The sequence below is a fragment of the Mirounga leonina genome, unplaced genomic scaffold (genome assembly GCF_011800145.1).
Source record: "Mirounga leonina isolate KUSES-001 unplaced genomic scaffold, KU_Mleo_1.0 Mir_53, whole genome shotgun sequence".
NCBI lineage: Eukaryota > Metazoa > Chordata > Mammalia > Carnivora > Phocidae > Mirounga > Mirounga leonina.
Window position 1 is genome coordinate 3,104,430 of NW_023270807.1, and position 24,378 is coordinate 3,128,807.

Genomic DNA, 24,378 nt, shown 5'->3' on the forward strand with positions numbered 1-24,378 from the left:
GAGAAAGGCAGGGGAGGCAGCCATCACCTCTTTCAACAGCTTGTGCTTTAGGTGATTAACATTGACAAATGTGATAGAGTTGCAGCACTGGAAGATTTTCACCCCAGGAAGGTTTGTAACCTGCAAGTCAAATGTAAAATGGAAGGCAATTTCTCAGCTCTTTTATGGAGCAAAAAAAAAAAAAAAAAAATCTCTAGAACCCCCTGGAGAATCTGTATTCTTCTTTACAAGAGGCCAGAATTAGCAAGTTCTTTCCACTCACTTTCACCCCCTGCTTTCCTGCTTTCTTCTTCCCCCTCCATTTGCTCTTTTCTTTTTCTTGGCCTCCTTCCCCCTAAAGGACGTGATCCTTAACTGGCTACTGTAGTCTAAGGATCTACCTACTTAAGTCACCTGCCTCTGCCTTCCTGCCTCCCTTTCCCCAGCTTGGCAGATGCGTATTTGTAGTACAGCCAACAACAGCAAAGGGATTTTGTAGAAAAACTAAGCAGCAGACCTGGTCCAGCCCATCCTTTGGGCGAAGGAGCGGAACTGATTTGGAGTCTTACCTCCCGATAGTCACTGAAGCTTCTATAAATGTTGGTGTTAGGGATCTGACCCAGGAGGAGAATCTTAGTTCTGAAAGGAAATGTATTTGCTTTTAGGTCATAGTTGACTTACCTCACCATGGCCAACCTCCTATTACCTGAGACAAAGTACCTGTGTGACCGAACAGTGATGATGAAGAAGGCAAAAGCTACTGAAACAAGTAGTCCAACATCCAGTCCCAGGAAAATGGCAGATATGAACGTCACCAACCAAATAACCTTATGGAAAAGGGGAAGAAGGGCAAGGGAAGACCATGACAACAAGCAGAATTGAGAAAACCACCAGTTCTCTCAACTCCCCTTCCCCCTCCCCTCCCTCCCGACACCTCGAATTTAGAACACAAATTCCACAGCCATATGGACTGACGCCATCACAAATGATTGGGTTCCAAGGCTGTCTAGCAATTCCTGTGTGCATCCTTGGTTGTTCCTCTTTTCAATTCTCTCTTGAAACCTCATGCGCAAAATAGGGATGACAATATCTACTTTATGGGCTTTGTTGAGATTGGAAATCCTGATCCTAAAGCAACCCAGAACACTCAACAAATGAATGGTAGTTGCTATTTTAAGACCTATCATGTACAACTTTTCAAGCCCTTACCCCACCACCTTTTCCATCACTCTCAGCAGCCAACCTGACTCATCTTCACAGAGCAGATAGGCTCAAACTCCCTTAAATATTTACTTCCCCCTTCACCTGCCACTTGTTAGTAGTATCCATGCTTAACTTTCCCTCATTCTCTTTGCTCCTGTTGGAAGTGCTCTCCTTCCTTCTGGGCCAAGAAGTGACCCCTCTGCACTGGACCACATCCTCTCTTAGCTCCTCAGGGACCTGGATCCCAAAACTATTCCTTTTCATGTCTCTTTGCCTCTACCAGGTCCTTCCCCTCTCATGATCTTTCATCTACCATCTTTTATTTTTTCCTGTTTCCCATTTATGTTGTGCTCTAGATGGAAGGAGGGTGCTCCATCAGTTAGTCTGCCTGGCAAGACACTGCCTTCTCTTAGTAAGATTTGTGCCTCCTATCCTGGAATGCGTTCACACTAACTGGATTAAAAGTCATTCACCTACGTCATGTATGACCGACCTTTTTTACTAGATTTGTATCTAATTCTAGCCATTAATTCCTTTTTATTTGCATAGTTTTTGGAATGAGGTCTCAATATTTCCATGCACCAATAACCTTGACTTCCCCCCCTTTTTTAAGCTAGAGTATTAGTTATCAAAGAATCGCTAGTGTCCTTCATCCTGATCTCTTTTTTTTAATTTTCTGGGTTTTTTTAAAGATTTTATTTATTTATTTGAGACAGAGAGAATGAGAGACAGACAGCATGAGAGGGAGGAGGGTCAGAGGAAGAAGCAGACTCCCCGCCGAGCAGGGAGCCCGATGCGGGACTCGATCCCGGGACTCCAGGATCATGACCTGAGCTGAAGGCAGTCGCTTAACCAACTGAGCCACCCAGGCGCCCCATCCTGATCTCTTTTGTTTGTTCTCGTTCCCTCTTTCCAACGTTCCCCTCTGTCCTTCCGTATTTCAGCCAGTGCATCTATACTCACACAGTCATATTGATTCTGCCTCCACAAACTGGGTAGGTTGTAAATGGTTTCAAAGTAGGGTAGGATGTTGCTCAGGATAATACCAGCCAGCACAGCCTATGGGGAAAAGGTAAACCCTGCTTCATTTTCCCTTTGGGGGTAAAACTCCCAAATCTTCACAAAGGAACCACAAAAAAAGTCAGCCATGCCACTCAGCAATGTAAAAATTATCAGGGCCTCAAAGCAGAATCTAACGTACTTTAAGAAACATTTTCTTGTTTTCATGAAGTCCCTGCACTAGCTTAACATTTCTTAGCCTTTTCCTAGCCATTTCTCCTCTATGTGCTATGCTCTGCCTGGGAATTAGAACTGATCCTATCACCAGGAATGGCTGGGTCCAAGCTTACTCTGGTTTTCTGAGGTTACTCAGTGACCAGTGGACTCAGTAGGTCAGCAGAGGAGGGATGGGCAAAGACGAAGTCAGTAGAAATCACTTCTTTCCCATCTTCATCTTCTTTTCAGTCAAGAATCTCTAAATGTTCTGCAATTTGCAGGGACATGTGGTGGGAAGGAAAAGAAACTCCACCTCATAGAGTTTTTGCAAGATTTTTGGCAAATCTTTTCGTAAAACAATATATGATAAAAATGTAGCCTTTCTGGATATTAAGGTAAAACATGCTCATGTATAAAGAAAGAAGTAGACTTATATATAATTTCCATCACCCAATAGATAACCATTGGTAACATTTTGGTATGTGCTATATATTTTTTCACACAAAACTGGAACAATATTGAAGATACTATTGTGTATCATGTTTATAAAAAAATTGTGTTGGTCCCCTTGCTAACTGGTTGAGAACCTAGCCAGAATGCTCCACCAATTACTCCAATAAGAGTTTTATAACAAGCTATCCATAATCTCTCAAGGAAGGAAGGGATCATTCATAGTTTAGTACCCATAGAGCCCCATTATTATAGCAGTTCAGCTATTCCACTGATCAGATGGTGTTCACAACTTCTCATCCAGAAACATCCTAACTAGATGCTATAAAAATAATGTGACCTAACATGGTGAGCCAAAAGCAAGGGTTGTTCTGTCCCCAACGTATTTATAATAAAGGAGTGCCCTTAGTGAATTCTGACAGATTTTTATTTGTTTGCAATTTTAAAAAATTCTGATTCTTCTAGCTATAAAGAAAAAAAATCCATGTTCAAAGTGAATTAGTGAGCGGCTCTCCTAAAATAGACTCTAAGAGTTATAGCACCTTGCTATAGAAACTACATTCTGGAGATGACTTCTGCTGGGAATCGGAGGACAGCTTGTGTGATAAATACAAGCTTAATCCCACCTTCCATGCATATAGATTCTGGGGCTGAGTTCCAAGATCTCTGACTCACAAGAGCAGAAGGCAGCAGGAGCCTTGAGGTAGTCCTGCTCTTCTGAAACCTGGTATTTACCAGGTGGGATGGAGGTGTTCAAAAGGATGGGGATAACATTTACAACCACTCCAGCTTTAGGGACTGCCACCTCAGTGTGTAACCAAGCTGCTCCCCCAGTCATGAAACCTCTTCCCACCTCCCTTGGTACTATCTAAAAATGGCGAAAGGAACATTAAGGAAATTTACAAGGAAATTGTGGTCACTGAGCATTGATCTGTACTGTAACAGAGAACAAATTGATGACCGCCAATCATTGAATGCACCTGGCATCTAGATGCCAGGCGATCAGTCTCTCGCAAAGGGAAGAAACGGCAAGTATATAGAGGCAGCCCAGCTGAACAGGGTTAAAACCCAACTTTCAGACCCTGCTTTCTAGTGAGCGGCAGTAATAGGGGGATTGAGTTCATATGAATGCAGAACAAGGCCTTCTGGAAACGGCTTAGGAAAACAGATGGCATGAATACACAATGAGTTTCCAAGCCTGAGTCAGTGAGGGGCGTTCTGGCATCTGAAGTCTATTTTGGTCATCTTTAACTGAATCCTTACTTATAAAACTTACTTTATAGCTGAAGCAATAAAAAGAAGATTAATGAGAATGAGAATAGTAACAATAATACCTAATATTTCTTGAGCACTTACGATTAGCTCAACACTGTTCTCTCTATGTTATAAACATTACCTTATTGAACTCCCAGTCCTGTGAGGTGGATGCTATTATTTTAAAGGGAAGGGATGAGAGATAGGACAGGGTGACCACTGGAGACAAGGTGAATACCCCACCAAGATGCAATCTGGAGATCTGATCTTTCTCCACTCAATTATTTATCAGTTCTACTTACATTTGGCATTTCGTGGAAAAAGCGTCCCACCTTCACCATCAGAAGTAGCATCACACCTGCGCCTACCAGAGATGCAAACTGAGGAGACAGAGCCAGTAGGAGAGAGACCATCAGGAACATATTTGTCCTTGTCTGCAACTGAGGCCTTCTGCTTGGTGAGAAGTGCGTCATTTTTTTCTTAAAAGGAGTTGAGTGTAACCATCCAGCATAAGTGCATTTTTGTTGAACTGACATTTTCAGGTCTTGTCAAAGTGCTGAGCATACACTAAGAAATACTTGTTGAATGAATGCATGAATGCTTTCTGAAAAGTGCTAAATTGTGTTGGCTATTTGAATCTTTATTGCCCTAGCTTTGCGCTGTGAAATCTGGAGTCTCCTAAGGTCGGGCTTGCATTCCCTCCCAACTTTAACTCCTCCTGGAACAGTCTAGAAAAGCCCTAGTAGACTCAGCACTGTCTGCCCTAAAATCCCAACCCTTCCACTTCCCATATCACTAAATACTTCCCCCCTCGCTCTCCAGTTTGGAGCTTGGATAGCTTCCCATCGAACAGTGTTAGAAGCGCCATCTTAAAAATGCAATGATAATCATTTCTGATGTTCCTCAGTTTTTCTCTGCTTCATTACCATAAAAAAAAGTTACAAATGTGAGTCAGGGCTGCAGATAGCAGCTCTGGGTCCTATCCTAGCTGGGTGGATGACTCTGGGCTCAGTGTTGCTTGGTATGCAGTGGTTCTGATTAGCAACTAGAGAGCAAACTGAGTGACACAGTTCCCTTTACAGTCTCAAGGCGCTCTGGACATAGTCTTGAACTCAGTATGTCCTCCATGGATAAATCTCCATCATTTAAGCCCCTAATAATAAAAACTGATACAAAGCAGTATAATCATCCACTATGTTGGGGGATGTGTGTGGGGGAAGATAAAACAAACCACAAATCAGAACAATGGCATAAACAAGCAAGAACTGAGGGAGTCCCTCAAAGTTAAACCATTAAGTGAACCGCTCAGCAATGATTCTCGACTTCTCTCTATTTCTTAGGAGTGGAAAAAAAGAAAGAAAAACCTTCCTACTGGATTCCCTCTCGCTGCTCACTGCTATTTGCGTATAAATGCATCACTGAAAGTAATAGCAAGGAATTCAGTTTCCTACTTCATTCTTTCCCTATCCCCGCTGCTTTGCAGCTGACACCACTTGATGTAGTGTTGAAAGGAGGATTCAGGAAAATGGACCACTACAAATGAAACTCAGGAAGTTCTACGGACAAACATTTTACACCCTTTAGAACTGAAACAGGTAACTGAGACCATAAGCTCCTCCAGCCAATGTATACATGCCTGTTGCTGGATCTAGTGTAAGGGTCTCGCTTCGGATGGTCTTTGTTGGCACTGTAGAAAAACTACTTTGGTCAGCACAGGAAAATTCATCAGGACGTTTCTTCCTACCACTTCTTCTTTGTTGTTGTTCGTTTTGTTTTGTTTTTGTCTGTTTGGCTTGGTGTTTTGGTTTTCTGGTGTCCCTGGGTAAGCTTGACCTACCTACCACTTCTTTTCTCCAAGTTCTTCAGATTGAAGGAAACAAAGATATGTAGATGCTAAAAAAAGCTGCATAAAACCCAGATTTAAATGAGTACAAATGAGACACTGAATCCCATAAAATTTGCTGCTGAGAGAGGGTTGGGAGGCCTGCCAATAATTGTGTCTCCCTTGGCTGCATACACAAAGGAGTGGACTTTGGGATCAGAGGGCCATGCTTGGTGGCATCGTGCCTTAGGAGGATGCTTGATGGCTCTCAGAATCTCAGACTCCATGTCTGAACACAGCAAGCATGTAGAACTTTACATCTCGTGCATATTTTGCTATTCTGCTCTCATTTTCCATCACTTCCCGGGTTTTCTTGAACAAAAACTGACTCAGCCTTCTTGTTGGGAATTCAAGGCACTGTGAGTTCTCACAAGCCACAGCCACTATCAACATGTGGACCCTCAGACACCAATTACTCCATACACAGTGGGTTCCATGAAATTGAAGAGTAGATTGCCAAGTACTGGCCAGAGCCTTAGGGACCTGGGGAAGAAGCTATGATTTTTTTTTTTTTTTTAAGATTTTATTTGACAGAGACATAGCTAGAGAGGGAACACAAGCAAGGGGAGTGGGAGAGGGAGAAGCAGGCTTCCCACTGAGTGGGGAGCCCGATGTGGGGCTCGATCCCAGGACCCTGAGACCATGACCTGAGCCAAAGGCAGATGCTTAACGACTGAGCCACCCAGGCTCCCGAAGCTACAATTTTTGAAACTCTTAAGTGACAGGCCCTATGATAGGCACTATTATCATCTAATTTAATTCTTACAACTGAAAAGTTATCTTTATCCCCATCTTACAGATGAGGACTAGAGCCTCAAAAAGCAAAAGTAACTTGCCCAAGGTCACACATCTAGGAACCACTGAGTAAGGTTTCAATCTACCCGATCAGCTGACTCCAAGATCTAGGCTCTCTCCAACTGCCCCATTTGCTTCCTCTAAAAAGAATACAACACATTTCTTTCTTTTATTATCTCTTTCTTTTCTAATAATTTTTTTTTTAAGCAGTTCTCATAGCCTGGGGACATGGCTAAAAGGCCAGTCCTTGGAAATCAGGGAACAGGGAAAGGAGCCCAATCATGGAGAACAGGGAAACTCAGTGGTCAGAACGAGATGAACCTGGTGATGGAGTGGGGGACAGTCCAATTGGCCACAGGTCTGGGGCTCTTCATATCCCCTCTGCCCTGGCCTGCCAACACTGCAAAGCCAGGCCATGACTGGAAGAACCAATAGGTTTTGCTGCAACCAGTGAAGATAAGTGGGTTCTAGACAAGGAAAATTAAAGTGAAATCCAGAAATAAAGTGGTCTTTGGTGGCAGGTCAGGTCTGAGAGGTACAGAGCCAGCCCCTTAGCTTCTCTTTCCTATAGTCCTGAGGAACTCTGAGGAAATTAGGGTGTCCTCTGGCAAGGTGACTCAAAAATCCCCAGAGAGGAGGGATAGCGAGAATACCCCCACTGCTGTGGGATGAAGAAGGCTAAATGAATCTCAGAGGCCCTTGCTTGTCCAGAACAGAAACTCAGCGTGGAGGCTGGGGAGCCCCAGTGCCTCCAGGGCCAGGGACCAACTGGCATTCTCTGCCCAAACCAGCAATTTACTGGGCAAATTCAGGTCTCAGGGAAGGGCTGACCAACATCCTTAGGACAATGCCCCTCCTGAAGTGTCACTGCCCCACAGGGAGAGTCATTGGTAGGAAAATGTGCTGCATAGGAGAACAATGCTGCAGCAGCTGCAGAAAACAGAATGAGAGCCCCAGGCTACCTCTGAAGGGGGCACTTTGTCAGACAGGCTAAACTCAACTCAAGCTGAACTGAAGGCCTTCTTCCTTCCTGCTATCTACACATAGCCTAACCTTCTTTGTTTCTTTTTTTTTTTAATTTTTAAAAGATTTTATTCATTTATTTGACAGAGAGAGACAGAGAGAGCAGGAACACAAGCAGGGGGAGAGGGAGAAACAGGCTTCCCGCCGAGCAGGGAGCCCTATGCGGGGCTCGATCCCAGGACCCTGAGATAATGACCTGAGCTGAAGGCAGCCACTTAATGACTGAGCCACCCAGGAACCCCTCTTTTTTTTTTTTTTTTAAGATTTTATTTATTTGAGCGAGAGAGAGAGAGAGAGAGAGACCGAGTGGGGGGAGGGGCAGAGGGAGAGAATCTCAAGCAGACTCCCCGCTGAGCGGGGAGTCTGACCTGGGGCTCAATCCCAGGACCCTGGATTCATAACCTGAGCCAAAGGCAGACGCTTAACTTACTGAGCCACCCAGGCGCCCCAACCCTAACCTTCTTTCAATAATAATCCACGAAAATCCACTTCCTCCATCCGTCTCCTTCTTAGTGTTATTATTAGGCCACTTTTTATTCATAAGACTTATTCTGCACTTAATGTTACTTGCCCTGTGATTCATTCCAGCCGTGTGCATCATTTCTCCCCACATGTATCTTACGCTTACCTACTGAATAAACAAGACATGTTGCTAAAAGTTAGTGGGGACTAACGTCTGGGATGACCATTTCCACTTCTTATCAGGAAATCCCCTCTTTTTGACCTGAATGATTGTACACATGTGCAGAGAACATCCTTTTTCATAGAGTCCACCTTCCTTCTTTCTGTCCAACGGTGGTGGAAAAGAGCTACACCTTACGGGCCAGAGTGTCTGGCAAAAGCTCTGTGACAAAACCGAGTCCACGTAAAGTGACATGACATGGTCTTACTCTAGACCCAAGCTCTAGCCCCTGCTGACTTTTATTGGCTTTCACCTTACATTTCACCTCTATTTACCCATGGATGGGGACACTTTATCTTCTCCCATTAAAGTGTAGTGTCCATTCGTCTGACACTTTAGTTTCTACCTCGCGTCTGAGGCCTAAGCTTGTGGTTGACCTCTGTCACTGTTTCTCTGCCCTCTGAACCCTGACCCATTCTTTGGGCTTACTCCAGTTTCGATGCTGATAGTTCTCTGACATTTCATCATGCTGCAGAGCTGAGCGGGGGCACCTCCCATGTGGTAGAGCTGGAATTTCTATCTAGTCAGTTCAGAACCCGTGGACATTGGACTTACAGAATCTCATGCCTGCAATTAGACAAAGAGCTGGCCTTTAGAGTCCTCTCTACCATCATCCTCCCCATCCCTCTCCCCTCTGACCCACACATTTAGTTTACTAATTCAGCATACCTGAAGAGAATCTGACCTAGATGATTTGCTCATATTCCAAGGCAGACCGGTCATAAATTCTCTAGGCTCATTTAGACAAAGGCCTTACTCTCTATCATGAAAGCCTCTTGCCATGCCCCTTGAGGAAGCTAGGAAAGTTTCTAGTTCTGCAGCTAGGATGGTGAGAGTTGTATTACTTGCTTTCCCAGATGAGAACTGGGTATATATCCTTCCATAGAAAACAATGTTAAGAGGTGATGGTTAGTTTACCTGAAATATTTTTCTTGGGGGATGTTACATGGAAAATGGGTTTTTATGGGCTAATACATAGAAACCTCTCACATAGAATACTATTTCTACAGAAAATGACTTTCAAGTTCTACACTGACAAATAGCTTAAGACAAAAGTCTAAGCAAAAATTTAGGCAAGCATGAAATCCAAGTTCCTCCAAGAGATCTTTCCAACAAACATAACATTAAAGCAGTAACATGGGGCACCTGGGTGACTCAGTCAGTTAAGCGTCTATGATCTTGATCTCAGGGTCCTGGGATTGAGCTCCCCCTTGGGCTCTCTGCTTAGTGAGGAGTCTGCTTCTCCCCCTCTGTCTGCTCCTCCCCCGATCATGCTTTCTCTCATTCTCTTTCTTTCAAATAAATAAATGTAATCTTAAAAAAAATAAAGCATTGGGGCGCCTGGGTGGCTCAGTCGGTTAAGTGGCTGCCTTCGGCTCAGGTCATGATCCTGGGGTCCTGGGATCAAGCCCCACATCCGGCTTCCTGCTCAGTGGAGAGCCTGCTTCTCCCTCTCCCTCTGCCTGCCACTCTGCCTACTTGTGCTCTCTCAATCTGTCAAATAAATAAATAAAATCTTTTAAAAAAATAGAAAAAAATAAAGCAGCAACATGATTAAATAAAATATCCTTCTATGACTATACATATGAATAGATATAAATATGTTTTATGTTAGAGATAAAATTCTATTCCAACCTACCTGTTGTCTTCCTCCAGACTTATCTTGGATAATAGTCCTGATAATAGCACCAGTAAACACACAAGATCTGAAAAATGAGCTGATGACATTGCAAAGGCCGATGGCTATTAAATCCTGTAAAGAAATGGCAAACACATTTGGTCCACTGTTTGTTGAAGAATGCAGATTTGAGTTTGAACTCAAGGTATACTGTCTATTTCTTATGTATGATGATAAGATTGTTTCCATCACTTCAGACAACACTGAAATATTCTTAGAAAGAACAAAGGATGGCGAATCTGATTTCTGGATTAACTTCATTTTAGCAGCCATCATGAGAAAAGTACTTTTTTAAAGTGGGAAATGAACTTTTTGTCTTATTATTCCCTTTCACATGATTATGGGGACTTAGAATGGCAGAGGGAAACATAGTACTATTTTTCCCCCCTCCCTTATATACTGTCTCAAAATCAAAGTGGGACACCTCTTGCTTCCACATTTCTCTTTGGAGTTCTAGGAAAAGGGCCAAACTTAGAATAGTGGGGAGATTAAACAAACAAACAAAGAAGGACTGTTTCTGGGAGGGCAATGTAATTATGTTAGTAGCCTGGTTTTAATATTCCCTAGCATTCCTTAATGTGCCTCAGTATGTGGTTGACTCCTAAGGACTTGGAAAGAAAGATAAAATTAAGAAGAGAGGAATTCTGCTAGCTTAACAACGCGATCCCATATGTTAACTTCTTGCCTCCCTACACCATAGTTGTTCTGGGGGAATAACACTCACGTGAATTTAAGTGACTTCAAAGTTAAGTATGCCACACTCCTCAAAAATCCTTTGGTAATTATAATTCAAATTATGGTCCCACTGACTCTCTGGTTACAAAGAATGCAGTCTTCATGTTAGCAGGAGGCTCAGATCAGAGCACAAAGATGTAAGGGTCAGAGGAAATAAGAGAAAGGCTTATCATCTCACCTGGTTGGAATTCACATGGTAGTTATGGTAATTGGCAATCTTCTTGCCCAGAAATATGAGCAGAGAGGAGCTCACTAAAGCTAAGGAGAAGGCTTCTAAAATAAGTTCAGGAAGAATGTTCAAATCTGGCATCACAGGAAACAGGAAGCTGGAATAAAATGGAATCATTCCTGGATAGCAAGAACAACTTACTGGTCCCACCCCGACTCCAGCCTTATCATGTGGGCAACCGGCCTGACCCTTTTTAAAAAAAATAACAATAAGAGATAAGAGCAACTGAGGCAGCAGCCTGTCAAAACCGCAAGCAAACCCATCCAGCTTACAAAAGCCATTGGGGGGCGGTGGCGGGGGGGGGGGGGGGAGTAGGAGACCTAAATCTCCTCTGGTCCCAGGAATTCAGCTAGATAGTTATCAAACCATTTTGAGCACCTACAAACTCAACAGGAGATGGAAGAAAAAAATAGCAACAACTCTCTGAACAGAAAAGCGACCACTTTCTGGAAGGTAGGACGTGCGGAGAAGTGAATCCGAGGCGATATTCGGGAGGATAGACGGCGGGGGAGGGGCCTCCGTCGGCCGCTTCTGGCAACTGATAGAACCACGGAGCACAAAATCGGAACTTTTAAAAGTCTGCCCCGCTGAGGGACGTCACTCTGGTGGCTAAACGGGGGGTGGAACCCTCCGGGACAGTGTGGTCTCAGGATCCTCGGGGTCACAGAAAGACCGGGGGTGCCTGAGTGCGGCAGAGCTTCCAGGTAACGGAGCGGGGAAGCCGGCTGCAGAGGCGGAGCCCAGGCGCGGGCTCTCAGCTCGGGGTGGCCATGAACCGTGATCCGCGGCACAGTCGGGCCACTGCTCCTCCAGCAGGGACCCAACAAGCAGCAGATCGGGGAGACTCACCTTCCTCCCCTGGGAGGAGCCGCGCGGGAGCGCACCGCAGGGATCTGCTGGGTTTGGAGACTCCACCCGGGGTCGGGTGACAGAGAGAGAAACGCGCGGTCATGGGCCGGGTGAGCACGGAGTGCAGCCAGAGACCGGGGAGACGGGAGTGACTGACGGCTTTTCTCTGGGGGCTCACTGAGGAGCAAGGCCCCGAGTTCTCGGCTCCTCCGGGGCGGAGATTGGGAGGCCGCCATTTTCACTCTCCGCCTCCAAAGCTGTACGGAAAGCTCGCAGGGAACAAAAGCCCCGGAGAGCAAACCCGAGCAGATTCCTTAGCCGGGAGGGGGCAAGGGCGGGGCAATTCCGCCTCCGGCAGAGACACTTGGAAACCACGGCAACAGGCCCCTCCCCAGAAGATCAGCGAGAACAGCCAGCCAAGACCAAGTTTACCGATCAATGAGGACGGCACAACTCCAGCGCTAGGGGAACACTGCACATAGAATTCATGGCTTTTTTATCATGATGCTTTAGTCTTTCAAAGTTAATTTTTTAATTTTAATTTTTTTCTTTTTCTATTTTTTAGTTGAATTTTTCTTCTTTCCTTTTTCAACCAACATCTTATCAATTCCTTTTTTAAATCTTTTTTAATTTTCATTTTTACAGTCATATTCTATCTCTTCATTTTATTTAACTTTCTTTTTTGTATATATATATATAGGTTTTTCTTTCTTTAAAATTTTGGGATACAGTTTCTTCTAACAGACCAAAATATACCCTAAATCTAGTGTATGATGTTGTCCTAGTATCCCGCCTGATCACATTCTCTGAGTTTTTTTTTTAAACTTTTTTCATTCTTTTTTCAACCAACTTCTTATCTTATCAATTCCTTTTATAAAATCTTTTTAAATTTTCATCTTTACAGTCATATTCCATCCTTTCATTGTATTTACCCTTATTTTTGTATATATATGTTTTTCTTTCTTTTTTTTTTAAGATTTTATTTATTTATTTGACACAGAGAGGGAGAGAGAGAGGGAGAGAAACACAAGTAGGGGGAGTGTGAGAGGGAGAAGCAGGCTTCCCGTGCCGGATGTGGGGCTTGATCCCTGGACTCTGGGATCATGACCCGAGCTGAAGGCAGGCACTTAACAACTGAACCACCCAGGCGCCCCAAGTTTTTCTTTCTTTAAGATTTGGGTGGCAATTTCTTCTAACAGACCAAAATACACCCAAAATCTAGTGTGTGGCTCTGTTCTATTCACCAGCCTGATCATATTCTTTTCATTTACCCTTTCTTTCCCCCCCAGTTTTGGGTCTCTTCTGATTTGTTTAGTGTATTTTTTCTGGGGTCATTGTTACCCTTTCAGCATTTTGTTCTCTCATTCATCTATTCTCCTATGGACAAAATGATGATGGAAAAACTCACCTCAAAAAAAAGAACAAGAGGCAGTACTGACTGCCAGGGACCTAATCAATACAGACATTAGTAAGATGTCAGAACTAGAGTTAAGAATGACGATTATAAAGATAGTAGCTGGGCTTGAAAAAACCATAGAAGATACTAGAGAATCCCTTTCTGGAGAAATAAAAGAACTAAAATCTAACCAAGTTGAAATAAAAAAGGCTATGAATGAGGTGCAATAAAAAATGGAGGCTGTAACTGCTCGGATAAATGAGGCAAAAGAGAGAATTACTGATAGAGAAGACGAAATGATGGAGAATAAAGAAGATGAGAAAAAGAGAGATAAACAACTACTGGATCACAAGGGGAGAATTCGAGAGATAAGTGATACCATAAGACGAAACAATATTAGAATAATTGGGATCCCAGAAGAAGAAGAGAGAGAGGGGCAGAGGTATATTGGAGCAAATTATAGTGGAGAACTTCCCTAATTTGGGGAAGGAAACAGGCATCAAAATCCAGGAGGCACAGAGAACCCCTCTCAAAATCAATAAAAATAGAGTCAACACCTCGACATCTAATAGTAAAACTTAGGAGTCTCAGAGACAAAGAGAAAAACCTGAAAGCAGCTCGGGAGAAGAGATATGTAAGCTACAATGGTAGAAACATTAGATTGGCAACAGACCTATCCACAGAGACCTGGCAGGCCAGAAAGGACTGGCAGGATATATTCAGAGCACTAAACAAGAAAAATATGCAGCCAAGAATACTATATCCAGCTAGGCTGTCATTGAAAATAGAAGGAGAGATTAAAAGCTTCCAGGACAAACAAAAACTAAAAGAATTTGTGAACACTAAACCAGCCCTACAAGAAATATTGAAAGGGGTCCTCTAAGCAAAGAAAGAGCCTAAAAGTAACATAGACCAGAAAGGAACACAGACAATATACAGTAACAGTCACCTTACAGGCAATACAATGGCACTAAATTCCTATCTTTCAATAGTTACCCTGAATGTAAATGGGCTAAATTCCCCAATCAAAAGACACAGGCTATCGAATTGGATAAAAAAGCAAGACCCATTTATACGCTGTCTGCAAGAGACTCATTTTAGACCCAAAGACACCTCCAGATTGAACGTGAGGGGGTGGAAAACCATTTACCATGCTAATGGACATCAAAAGAAAGCTGGGGTGGCAATCCTTATATCAGACAAATTAGATTTTAAACCAAAGACTGTAATAAGAGATGAGGAAGGACACTACATCATAGTTAAAGGGTCTATCCAACAAGAAGATCTAACAATTTTAAATATCTATGCTCCTAACATGGGAGCAGCCAATTATATAAGCCAATTAATAACAAAATCAAAGAAACACATTGACATTCATACAATAATAGTAGGGGACTTTAACACCCCCCTCACTGAAATGGACAGATCATCTAAGCAAAAGTCAACAAGGAAATAAAGGCTTTAAATGACACAGTGGACCAGATGGGCTTCACAGATATATTCGGAACATTCCATCCCAAAGCAACGGAATACACATTCTTCTCTAGTGCACATGGAACATTCTCCAGAATAGATCACATCCTGGGTCACAAATCAGGTCTCAACTGGTACCAAAAGATTGGGATCAGTCCCTACATATTTTCGGACCACAATGCTTTGAAACTAGAACTCAACCACAAGCGGAAAGTTGGAAAGAACTCAAATACATGGAGGCTAAAGAGCATCCTACTAAAGAATGAATGGGCCAACCAAGAAATTAAAGAAGAATTAAAAAAATTCATGGAAACAAATGAAAATGAAAACACAACTGTTCAAAATTTTGGGATGCAACAAAGGTGGTCCTAAGAGGAAAGTATATAGCAATAGAAGGCTTTCTCAAGAAACAAGAAAGGTCTCAAATACACAACCTAACCCTACACCTAAAGGAGCTGGAGAACAGCAAATAAAGCCTAAACCCAGCAGGAGAAGAGAAATAATAAAGATCAGAGCAGAAATCAATGAAATAGAAACCAAAAGAACAGTAGAACAGACCAACGAAACTAGGAGCTGGTTCTTTGAAAGAATTAATATGATTGATAAACCCCTGGCCAGACTTATCAAAAAGAAAAAAGAACCCAAATAAATAAAATCATGAATGAAAGAGGAGAGATCACAACCAACACCAAAGAAATACAAACAATTATAAGAATATATTATGAGCAACTCTATGCCAGCAAATCAGATAATCTGGAAGAAATGGATGCATTCCTAGAGATGTATCAACTACCAAAACTGAACCAGGAAGAAATAGAAAACCTGAACAGACCCATAACCACTAAGGAAATTGAGGCAGTAATCAAAAATCTCCCAACAAACAAGAGCCCAGGGCCAGATGGCTTCCCAGGGAATTCTACCAAACATTTAAAGAAAAATTAATACCTATTCTTCTGAAACTGTTCCAAAAAATAGAAATGGAAGGAAAATTTCCAAACTCATTTTAAGAGGCCAGCATTACCTTGATACCAAAACCAGACAAAGACCCCATCAAAAAGGAGAACTACAGGCCAATATCCCTGATGAACATGGATGCAAAAATTCTCACAAAATACTAGCCAATAGGATCCAACAGTACATTAAAAGGATTATTCACCATGACCAAGTGGGATTTATTCCTGGGCTGCAAGTTTGGTTCAACATCTGCAAATCAATCAATGTGATACAATACATTAATAAAAGAAAGAACAAGAACCATATGAGCCTCTCAATAGATGCAGAAAAAGCATTTGACAAAGTACAGCATCCTTTCTTGATTAAAACTCTTCACAGTGTAGGGCTAGAGGGTACATACCTCAATATAATAAAAGCCATCTATGAAAAACCCACAGCGAATATCATACTCAATGGGGAAAAACTGAGAGCTTTCCCCCTAAGGTCAGGAACATGGCAGGGTTGTCCACTATCATCACTGCTATTCAACATAGTACTAGAAGTCCTAGCCTCAGCAATCAGACAATGAAAAGAAATAAAAGTCATCCGAATTGGCAAAGAAGAAATGAAACTCTCACTCTTTGCAGATGATATGATACGTTATGTGGAAAACCCAAAAGACTCCACCCCAAAACTGCTAGAACTCATACAAGAATTCAGTAAAGTGGCAGGATATAAAATCAATGCAGAGAAATCAGTTGCATTTCTATACATCAACAACAAGACAGAAGAAAGAGAAATTGAGGAGTCGATCCCATTTACAATTGCACCCAAAACCATAAGATACCTAGGAATAAATCTAACCAAAGAGGCAAAGGATCTGTATTCAGAAAACTATAGAATACTCATGAAAGAAATTGAGGAAGACACAAGAAATGGAAAAACGTTCCATGCTCATGGATTGGAAGAACAAGTATTGTGAAAATGTCTATGCTACCTAGAGCAATCTACACATTTAATGCAATCCCTATCAAAACACCATCAACTTTCTTCAAAGAAATGGAAAAAATAATCCTAAAATTTGTATGGAACCAGAAAAGACCCCGAATAGCCAGAGGAATGTTGAAAAAGAAAAGCAAAGCTGGTGGCATCACAATTCTGGACTTCAAGCTCTATTACAAAGCTGTAATCATCAAGACAGTATTATACTGGCACAAAAACAGACACATAGATCAGTGGAACAGAATAGAGAGCCCAGAAATGGACCCTCAACTCTATGGTCAACTAATCTTCGACAAAGCAGGAAAGAATGTCCAATGAAAAAAGACAGTCTCTTCAACAATGGTGTTGGGAAAATTGGACAACCACATGCAGAAGAATGAAACTGGACCATTTCCTTATACCACACACAAAAATAGACTCAAAATGGATGAAAGACCTAAATGTGAGACAGGAATCCATCAAAATCCTTGAAGAGAACACAGGCAGCAACCTCTTCGACCTCAGCCGAAGCAACTTCTTCCTAGAAACATCGCCAAAGGCAAGGGAAGCAAGGGCAAAAATGAACTATTGGGACTTCATCAAGATAAAAAGCTTTTGCACAGCAAAAGAAACAGTCAACAAAACCAAAAGACAACTGAAAGAATGGGAGAAGATATTTGCAAATGACATATCAGATAAAGGGCTAGTATCCAAAATCTATAAAGAATTTATCAAACTGAACACCCAAGGAACAAATAATCCAATCAAGAAATGGGCAGAAGACATGAACAGACATTTCTGCAAAGAAGACATCCAAATGGCCAACAGACACATGAAAAAGTGATCAACATCACTTGGCATCAGGGAAATACAAATCAAAACCTCAATGAGATACCACCTCACACCAGTCAGAATGGCTAAAATTGACAAGTCAGGAAACGACAGATGTTGGCGAGGATGCGGAGAAAGGGGAATCCTCCTACACTGTTGGTGGGAATGCAACCACTCTGGAAAACAGTATGGAGGTTCCTCAAAAAGTTGAAAATGGAGCTACCTTACGACCCAGCAATTGCACTACTGGGTATTTACCCCAAAGATACAAATGTAGTGATCCGAAGGGGCACGTGCACCCCAATGTTTATAGCAGCAATGTCCACAATAGCCAAACTATGGAAAGAGCATACATGTCCATCAACAGATAAATGGATAAAGAAGATGTGAGATACACACACACACACACACAATGGCACATTATGCAGCCATCAAAAAAACCAAAAACGAAATCTTGCCATTTGCAACGACGTGGATGGAACTAGAGGGTATTATGCTAAGCGAAATAAGTCAATCAGAGAAAGACAAGTGTCATATGATCTCACTGATATGAGGAATTTGAGAAACAAGACAGAAGATCATAGGGGAAGGGAGGGAAAAATGAAATAAGACGAAACCAGAGAGGGAGGCAAACCATAACAGACTCTTAATGTCAGGAAACAAACTGAGGGTTGTTGGAGTGGAGGGGGGTGGGAGGGACAGGGTGGCTGGGTGATGGGCATTGGGAAAGGTATGTAGTATGGTGAGCGCTGTGAATTGTGTAAGACTGATGAATCACAGACCTGTATCCCTGAAACAAAGAATACATTATATGTTAACTTAAAAAAATTTTAAAAAGAGAAAAAAAAGCCATTGCGAGAACATGCTCTGCTATCTTCCAGGTCAACGTTTTTGCCATGTAGTAATAGCAAGAAATAGAATAGGCAAGCCACAAAGATTGATGGAAAATGGCTCATCTACTCTATTAGAGACCATACCAGTGGATAAACAATAGGCAGATATCACGTCTGAGCTGGTTTAGAGCTAAAAAGCTCAATGAATTCTATTCTATTCACACTCAAATCTTTCAGCGTATAATTTAAATCACTGTCCTTTGTATAAATTATTTCCATTTCTACCCACACCTTCCCTCCTGTAGTTTTTTTCCCCCCAATTTTTTTTTTATTGTGGTAAATATGCATAACATGAAATCTACCATCTTATCCATTTTTAAGTGTACCATTCAGTGGTGGTAAATGTGCAACCATCTCCACCATCCTCGTCTGGCACTCTTTCACCTTGTAAAACTGAAACTCTATTAATCCAATTAACCAATTAACTCTCCATTTCCCCCTCCCCCAGCCCTGGCAACCACCATTCTCCTTTCTGTCTTGATGATTTGGACTACTCTAAACACCCTATATAAGTGGAATCATACAGTGTTTGTCTTTTTGTGATTGGCTTAATCTGCTCAACATAATGTCCTCAAGGTCTCCATTGATGGACACTTTCGGTTTCTTCCACATTTTAGCTATTGTGAATAATGCTGCTATGAGCGTGGGTGCATAAATATCTCTTCAAGATCCTGCTTTCAGTTTTGGAGGGTATATATCCAGAAATAGAATTGTGGGATCATATGGTAATTCTATTTTTAATTTTTTGAGGAACCTCCATACTGCTTTCCATAGTGGTATACCAGTTTACATTTCTACTAATAGTGCACAAAGCAATCTACATCCTCATCAACACTTGTTATTTTCTGCCTTTTGTAAATATGTATATATCTGTGTGTGTGTGTGCGTGTGTGTGTGTGTGTACCCAGTAGCTATCCTAATGGGTATGAGGTGGTATCTCATTGTAGTTTCAATTTGTTTTCCCCAAATGATTAGTGATATTGAACATCTTTTCATGTGGTTATAGGCCATTTGTATATCTTTTTTTTTTAATTTTATTAATTTATTTGACAGAGAGAGAGACAGTGAGAGAGGGAACACAGGCAGGGGGAGTGGGAGAGGGAGAAGCAGGCTTCCTGTGGGGCAGGGAACCTGATGTGGGGCTTGATCCCAGGACCCCGGGATCATGACCTGAGCCAAAGGCAGACACTTAATGACTGAGCCACCCAGGCATCCCAGGCCATTTGTATATCTTTGGGAAAATGTCTATTCAAGTCCTATCCCCATTTTTTGAGTCAGATTGTTTTCTTTTTTTGTTGTTGGATTTTAGGAGTTCTCTATATATTTTGGATATTAATCCCTTATCAGACATATGATTTACAAATACTTTCTCCTACTCTGTGGGTTGTGTTTTTGCTCTGTCAATAGTGTCTTTGATGCGGAGTGCCTGGGTGGCTCAGTCGTTAAAGCATCTGCCTTTGGCTCAGGTCATGATCCCAGGGTCCTGGGATAGAGCCCTGCATCGGGCTCCCTGCTCGGCGGGAAGCCTGCTTCTCCCTTTCCCACTCCCCTTGCTTGTGTTCCTGCTCTCACTATCTCTCTCTCTGTCAAATAAATAAATATTAAAAAAAAATTTTTTTAAAGTGTCTGATGCATACAAGTTTTTAATTTTTATGAAGTCCAATTTGTCTATTTTTTCTTTTATTGCCTGTGCTTTTGATGTCATATATAAGAAATCATCACCAGATCAAATGTCATGAAGCTTTTGCCCTATGTTTTCTTCTAAGAGTTTTATAATTTTAGGTTTTACATTTAGGTCTTTGATCTATTTTGAATTAATTTTTGCATATGGTGTCAGGTAAGAGTCCAACTTCATTCTTTTGCATGTGGATATCGAGTTTTCCCAGCATCATATGTTGAAAAGATTGTCCTTTCCCCAGTGAATGGTCTTGGCATCCTCGCCATTTGACTGTATATACAAGGGTTCGTTTCTGGGCTCTCCATTCCATTCCATTGGTCTATATGTCTGTCTTAATGCTGGTACCAGACTGTTTTGATCACTATAGCTTTGTAGTAAGTTTTCAAATTAGGAAATGTGCATCCTCCAGCTTGTTCTTGTTTTTCAGGATTGCTTTGGTTATTTAGGGTTCCTTAAAAGTCCATGTGAATTTTAGGATGGGCTTAATTTATTTCTGTGAAAAACATCATTGGGATATTCATAAGGAATGAATTGAGTCGGGGTGCCTGGGTGGCTCAGTCAGTTAAGTGTCTGCCTTTGGCTCAGGTCATGATCTCAGGGTCCTGAGATAGAGCCCCGTATCAGGCTCCCTGCTCAGTGGGGAGCCTGCTTCTCCCTCTCCTCCCTGCTCTTGCTCTCTCTTGCTATCTCTGTCTCTCTCTTTCTCAAATAAATAAATCTTTTTAAAAAAAAAAGGATTCAATTGAATCAGTAGACTGCTTTGGGTATTATTGATATCTTTTTTTTTTTTTTAAGATTTTTAAAATATATTTGGCAGACAGAGAGAGAAAGTGTGCACACAAGCAGGGGGGAGCAGCAGGCAGAGGGAGAGGGAGAAGTAGACTCCCTGATGAGCAGAGAGCCTGATATGGACTCGATCCCAGGACCCTGGGATCATGACCTGAGCCAAAGGCAGATGTCCAACCGACTGAGCCACTCAGGCCCCTGGGTATTATTGATATTTTAACAATATTAAGTCTTCCAACCCATGAACATGGGGTGTATTTCCATTTATTTATGTCTTCTTTAATTCCTTTCATCAGTGTTTTGTAGCTGTCATTGTACAAGACTTTTACCTACTTGGATAATTCCTAAGGATTTTCATCTTTTTGATGCTATTGTAAATGGAATTGTTTTCATAATTTCTTTTTCAGATTGTCCATTATGAGTGTATAGAAAATCTACCTACTTTAGTATGCTGACTTTGTATCCTGCTATTTTGTGAAATTTATTAGTTCTAACAGGTTCTTATGTGGGGAATCTTTGGGGGTTTCTACATAGAAATCATATCACCTGCAAACAGATAATTTTAATTCTTCCTTTCTAATTTGGATGTCTTACTTCTTTTTCATGCTTAATTGCTCTGGCTAGAATTGCTGATCCTATGTTGAATAGAAGTGGTAACAGTGGGCACCCTTGCCTTGTTCCTGATCTTGGAGGAAAAGCTTTCAGTCTTTTACCATTGAATATGATGTTTGCTTTGGATTTTTCTTTTCTTTTTTTTTTTCTTCAGATTTTATTTATTTATTTGTCAGAGAAAGAGTGAGCACAAGCAGGGATGCGGCAGACAGAGGGAGAAGCAAGCTCCCTGCTGAGCAAGGAGCCCAATGCAGGACTCGATCCCAGGGTCCTGAGATCATAACCTGAGCCAAAGGCAGACGATTCACCGACTGAGCCACCCAGGCATCCCAATGCTGTGTATTTTTCATATGGCTTTTATTATGTTGTGGCAGTTTCCTTCTATTCCTAGTTTGTTGCATGTTTTTATTTTGAATTTTGCCAAATGGAAATAATCATGTTTTTTTTCATGCTCTTTCATTCTATTAATGTGGTATATATTGATCTAGTTTTGTGTGTTGAACCATCTAGCATTCTAGGAATAAATCCCACTTGTTCATGATGTATAATTCTTTTAATATGCTGCTAAATTTGGTTTGCTAGCTACTTTTGAGGATTTTGTTTATCACTGTTCATCAATGTTCATAAGTTTTCTTTTCTTGTAGTGTTTTTGTCTGGCTTTGGTATCAGGGTAATGCTGGCCTCATAGAATGAGTTGGGAGGAGTGTCTTCCTCTTCAATATTTTGGAAAAGTTTGAAAAGGATTGATATAGTTCTTCTTTAAATGCCTGGTAGAATTCACCTATGAAGCCATCACATTCAGGGCTTTTCTTTATGAGGATATTTTTGATTACTGATTTAATCTCCTTACTAGTTATAGGTCTATTCGGATTTTGTTTCTTCATGATTTAGTCTTGGTAGATTTTGTGCTTCTAGGAATTTTACATTTCATCTACATTATCAAATTTGTTGGCACATAGTTGTTCATACTACTCTGTTACAGTCCTCTTTATTTCTGTAGAATTGGTAGTGATATCCTCATTTTAATTTCTGATATGATCTTCTCCCTTTTTGTCTTAGTACATCTAGCTAAAGGTTTGTCAGTTTTGTTGATCTTTTTAATGAACCAACTTTTGGTTTCATTGATTTCCTCTATTGTTTTTCTATTCTCTATTTCATATATCTCTGCTCTAATCTTTATTTCCTTCCTTCTGCTAGCTTTGGATTTAGTTTGTTCCTCTCTTTCTACTTCCTTAAATTGTAAAGTTGGGTTGTTGATTTGAGATCTTTCTTTTTTTATATATATATAAGTGTTTTTGGTTCTAGATTTCCCCCATGGCACTGCTTTTTCTGTGTGCCATATGTTGTGGTGTTCTGTTTTTGTTTTTGTTTATCCCTATGTATTTTCTAATTTCTCTTATGACATCTCCTTTGGTCCATTTGTTCAAGAGTGTGTTAATTTCCACAGATTTGTGAGTTTTTATGTTTTTCTTTTGTTATTGATTTCTTTTTAAAAAAAAAAAAAAGACTTTATTCATTTGAGAGAGAGAGAGCTAGAGAGCACAAGCAGGGGGAGTGGCAGAGGGAGAAGCACACTCTCTGCTGAGCTGGGAGCCCAATGTGGAACTCAATCCCAGGATGCTGGGATCATGACCTGAGCTGTAGGCAGAAGCTTAACCATCTGAGCTACCCAGGCGCCCCTTGTTATTGATTTCTAACTTCATCTCATTGTGGTTAGAGAAGATTCTTAAAAAAATATCTATCTTTTAAAATCTTTTGAGACTTAACTCATCACCTAACACATGGTCTATCCTAGACCATGTGCACTTGAGAAGAATGTGTATGTTATTGTTGTTGAGTAAAGTGTTCTGTATATGTGTGTTAGATCTAGTTGGTCTATCATAATGGTTATGTCCTCTGTCTCCTTACTTACCTTTTGTCTGGTCATTCTATCCATTACAAGAGTGTGTTACTGAAGTCACCAACTGTTATGGTAGAACTCTCTATTTCTCAATTCAATTCTGTCCTTTTTTGCTTCATGTATTTTAATGGTTTGTCATTAGGTGTGTAAATGCTCATAATTGTTTTATCTTCTTGCTGTATTGGACCTTTTATAACACACAATGTCCTTCTTTGTCTCTTGTAAAATTTTTAAATTTAAGATCTATTTTGTCTGATATTGGAATACCCACTCCTTTCTTTTGGTTACTATTTCCAAGGAATATCTTTTCCCATTCTTTCACTTTTAATCTATTTGTGTCTTTGGATCTAAAGTGTGTCTCTTACAGAGAGCATATAGTTAGCTCATGTGTTTTATCCAATCTGCCAATCTCCGTCTTTTGATTGGAGAGTTGAATCCATTTACCATTTAAGGTAATTACTGATAAGGTGGGATTTACTTTTGTCATTTTGCTCTTTGTGTTCTATAAGCCTTATAGTTTTATATGTCCTTCATTTCCCATTACTATATTTTGTGTTCAGTTGATTTTTTTGTAGTGAAATGTTTAAATTCCTTTCTGATTTCCTTTTGTGTATATTCTATAACTATTTTCTTTGTGGTTACCATGGGTATTGCATTTAACATCCTCAAGTTATAACGCTAGTTTGAGTTTATACCATCTTAACTTCAATAACGTACAAAATCTCTGCCCCTTTACAGCTCTATCCACACCCCTTTTGGTTACTGATGTCACAGAATTACACCCTAATACACTGTGTACCTGAAAACAAAAACTAGTAATTCTTTTTTTTTTTTAAGATTTACTTATTTGAGAGACAGAGAGTGCAAGAAAGAGAGCGCGAGCAGGGGGAGGAGCAGAGGGAGAGGTATAGCAAGGCTCTC

At 41.1% G+C, this 24,378-nt stretch overlaps 1 protein-coding gene across 1 annotated transcript in view; it reads right to left on the reverse strand.

Annotated features, from left to right (window-relative positions):
- SLC26A8 (solute carrier family 26 member 8) overlaps positions 1 to 24,378 on the reverse strand; it is an 80,923-nt gene that overhangs the window by 12,105 nt on the left and 44,440 nt on the right. The window contains exons 8-14 of the mRNA XM_034990807.1: positions 11,075 to 11,222; positions 10,123 to 10,236; positions 4,404 to 4,481; positions 2,146 to 2,241; positions 700 to 806; positions 549 to 618; positions 28 to 120 (exon numbers count right to left, since the gene is read on the reverse strand). Coding sequence (XP_034846698.1) covers positions 28 to 120; positions 549 to 618; positions 700 to 806; positions 2,146 to 2,241; positions 4,404 to 4,481; positions 10,123 to 10,236; positions 11,075 to 11,222 — 706 coding nt within the window. The remainder of the gene's footprint in view (positions 1 to 27; positions 121 to 548; positions 619 to 699; positions 807 to 2,145; positions 2,242 to 4,403; positions 4,482 to 10,122; positions 10,237 to 11,074; positions 11,223 to 24,378) is intronic.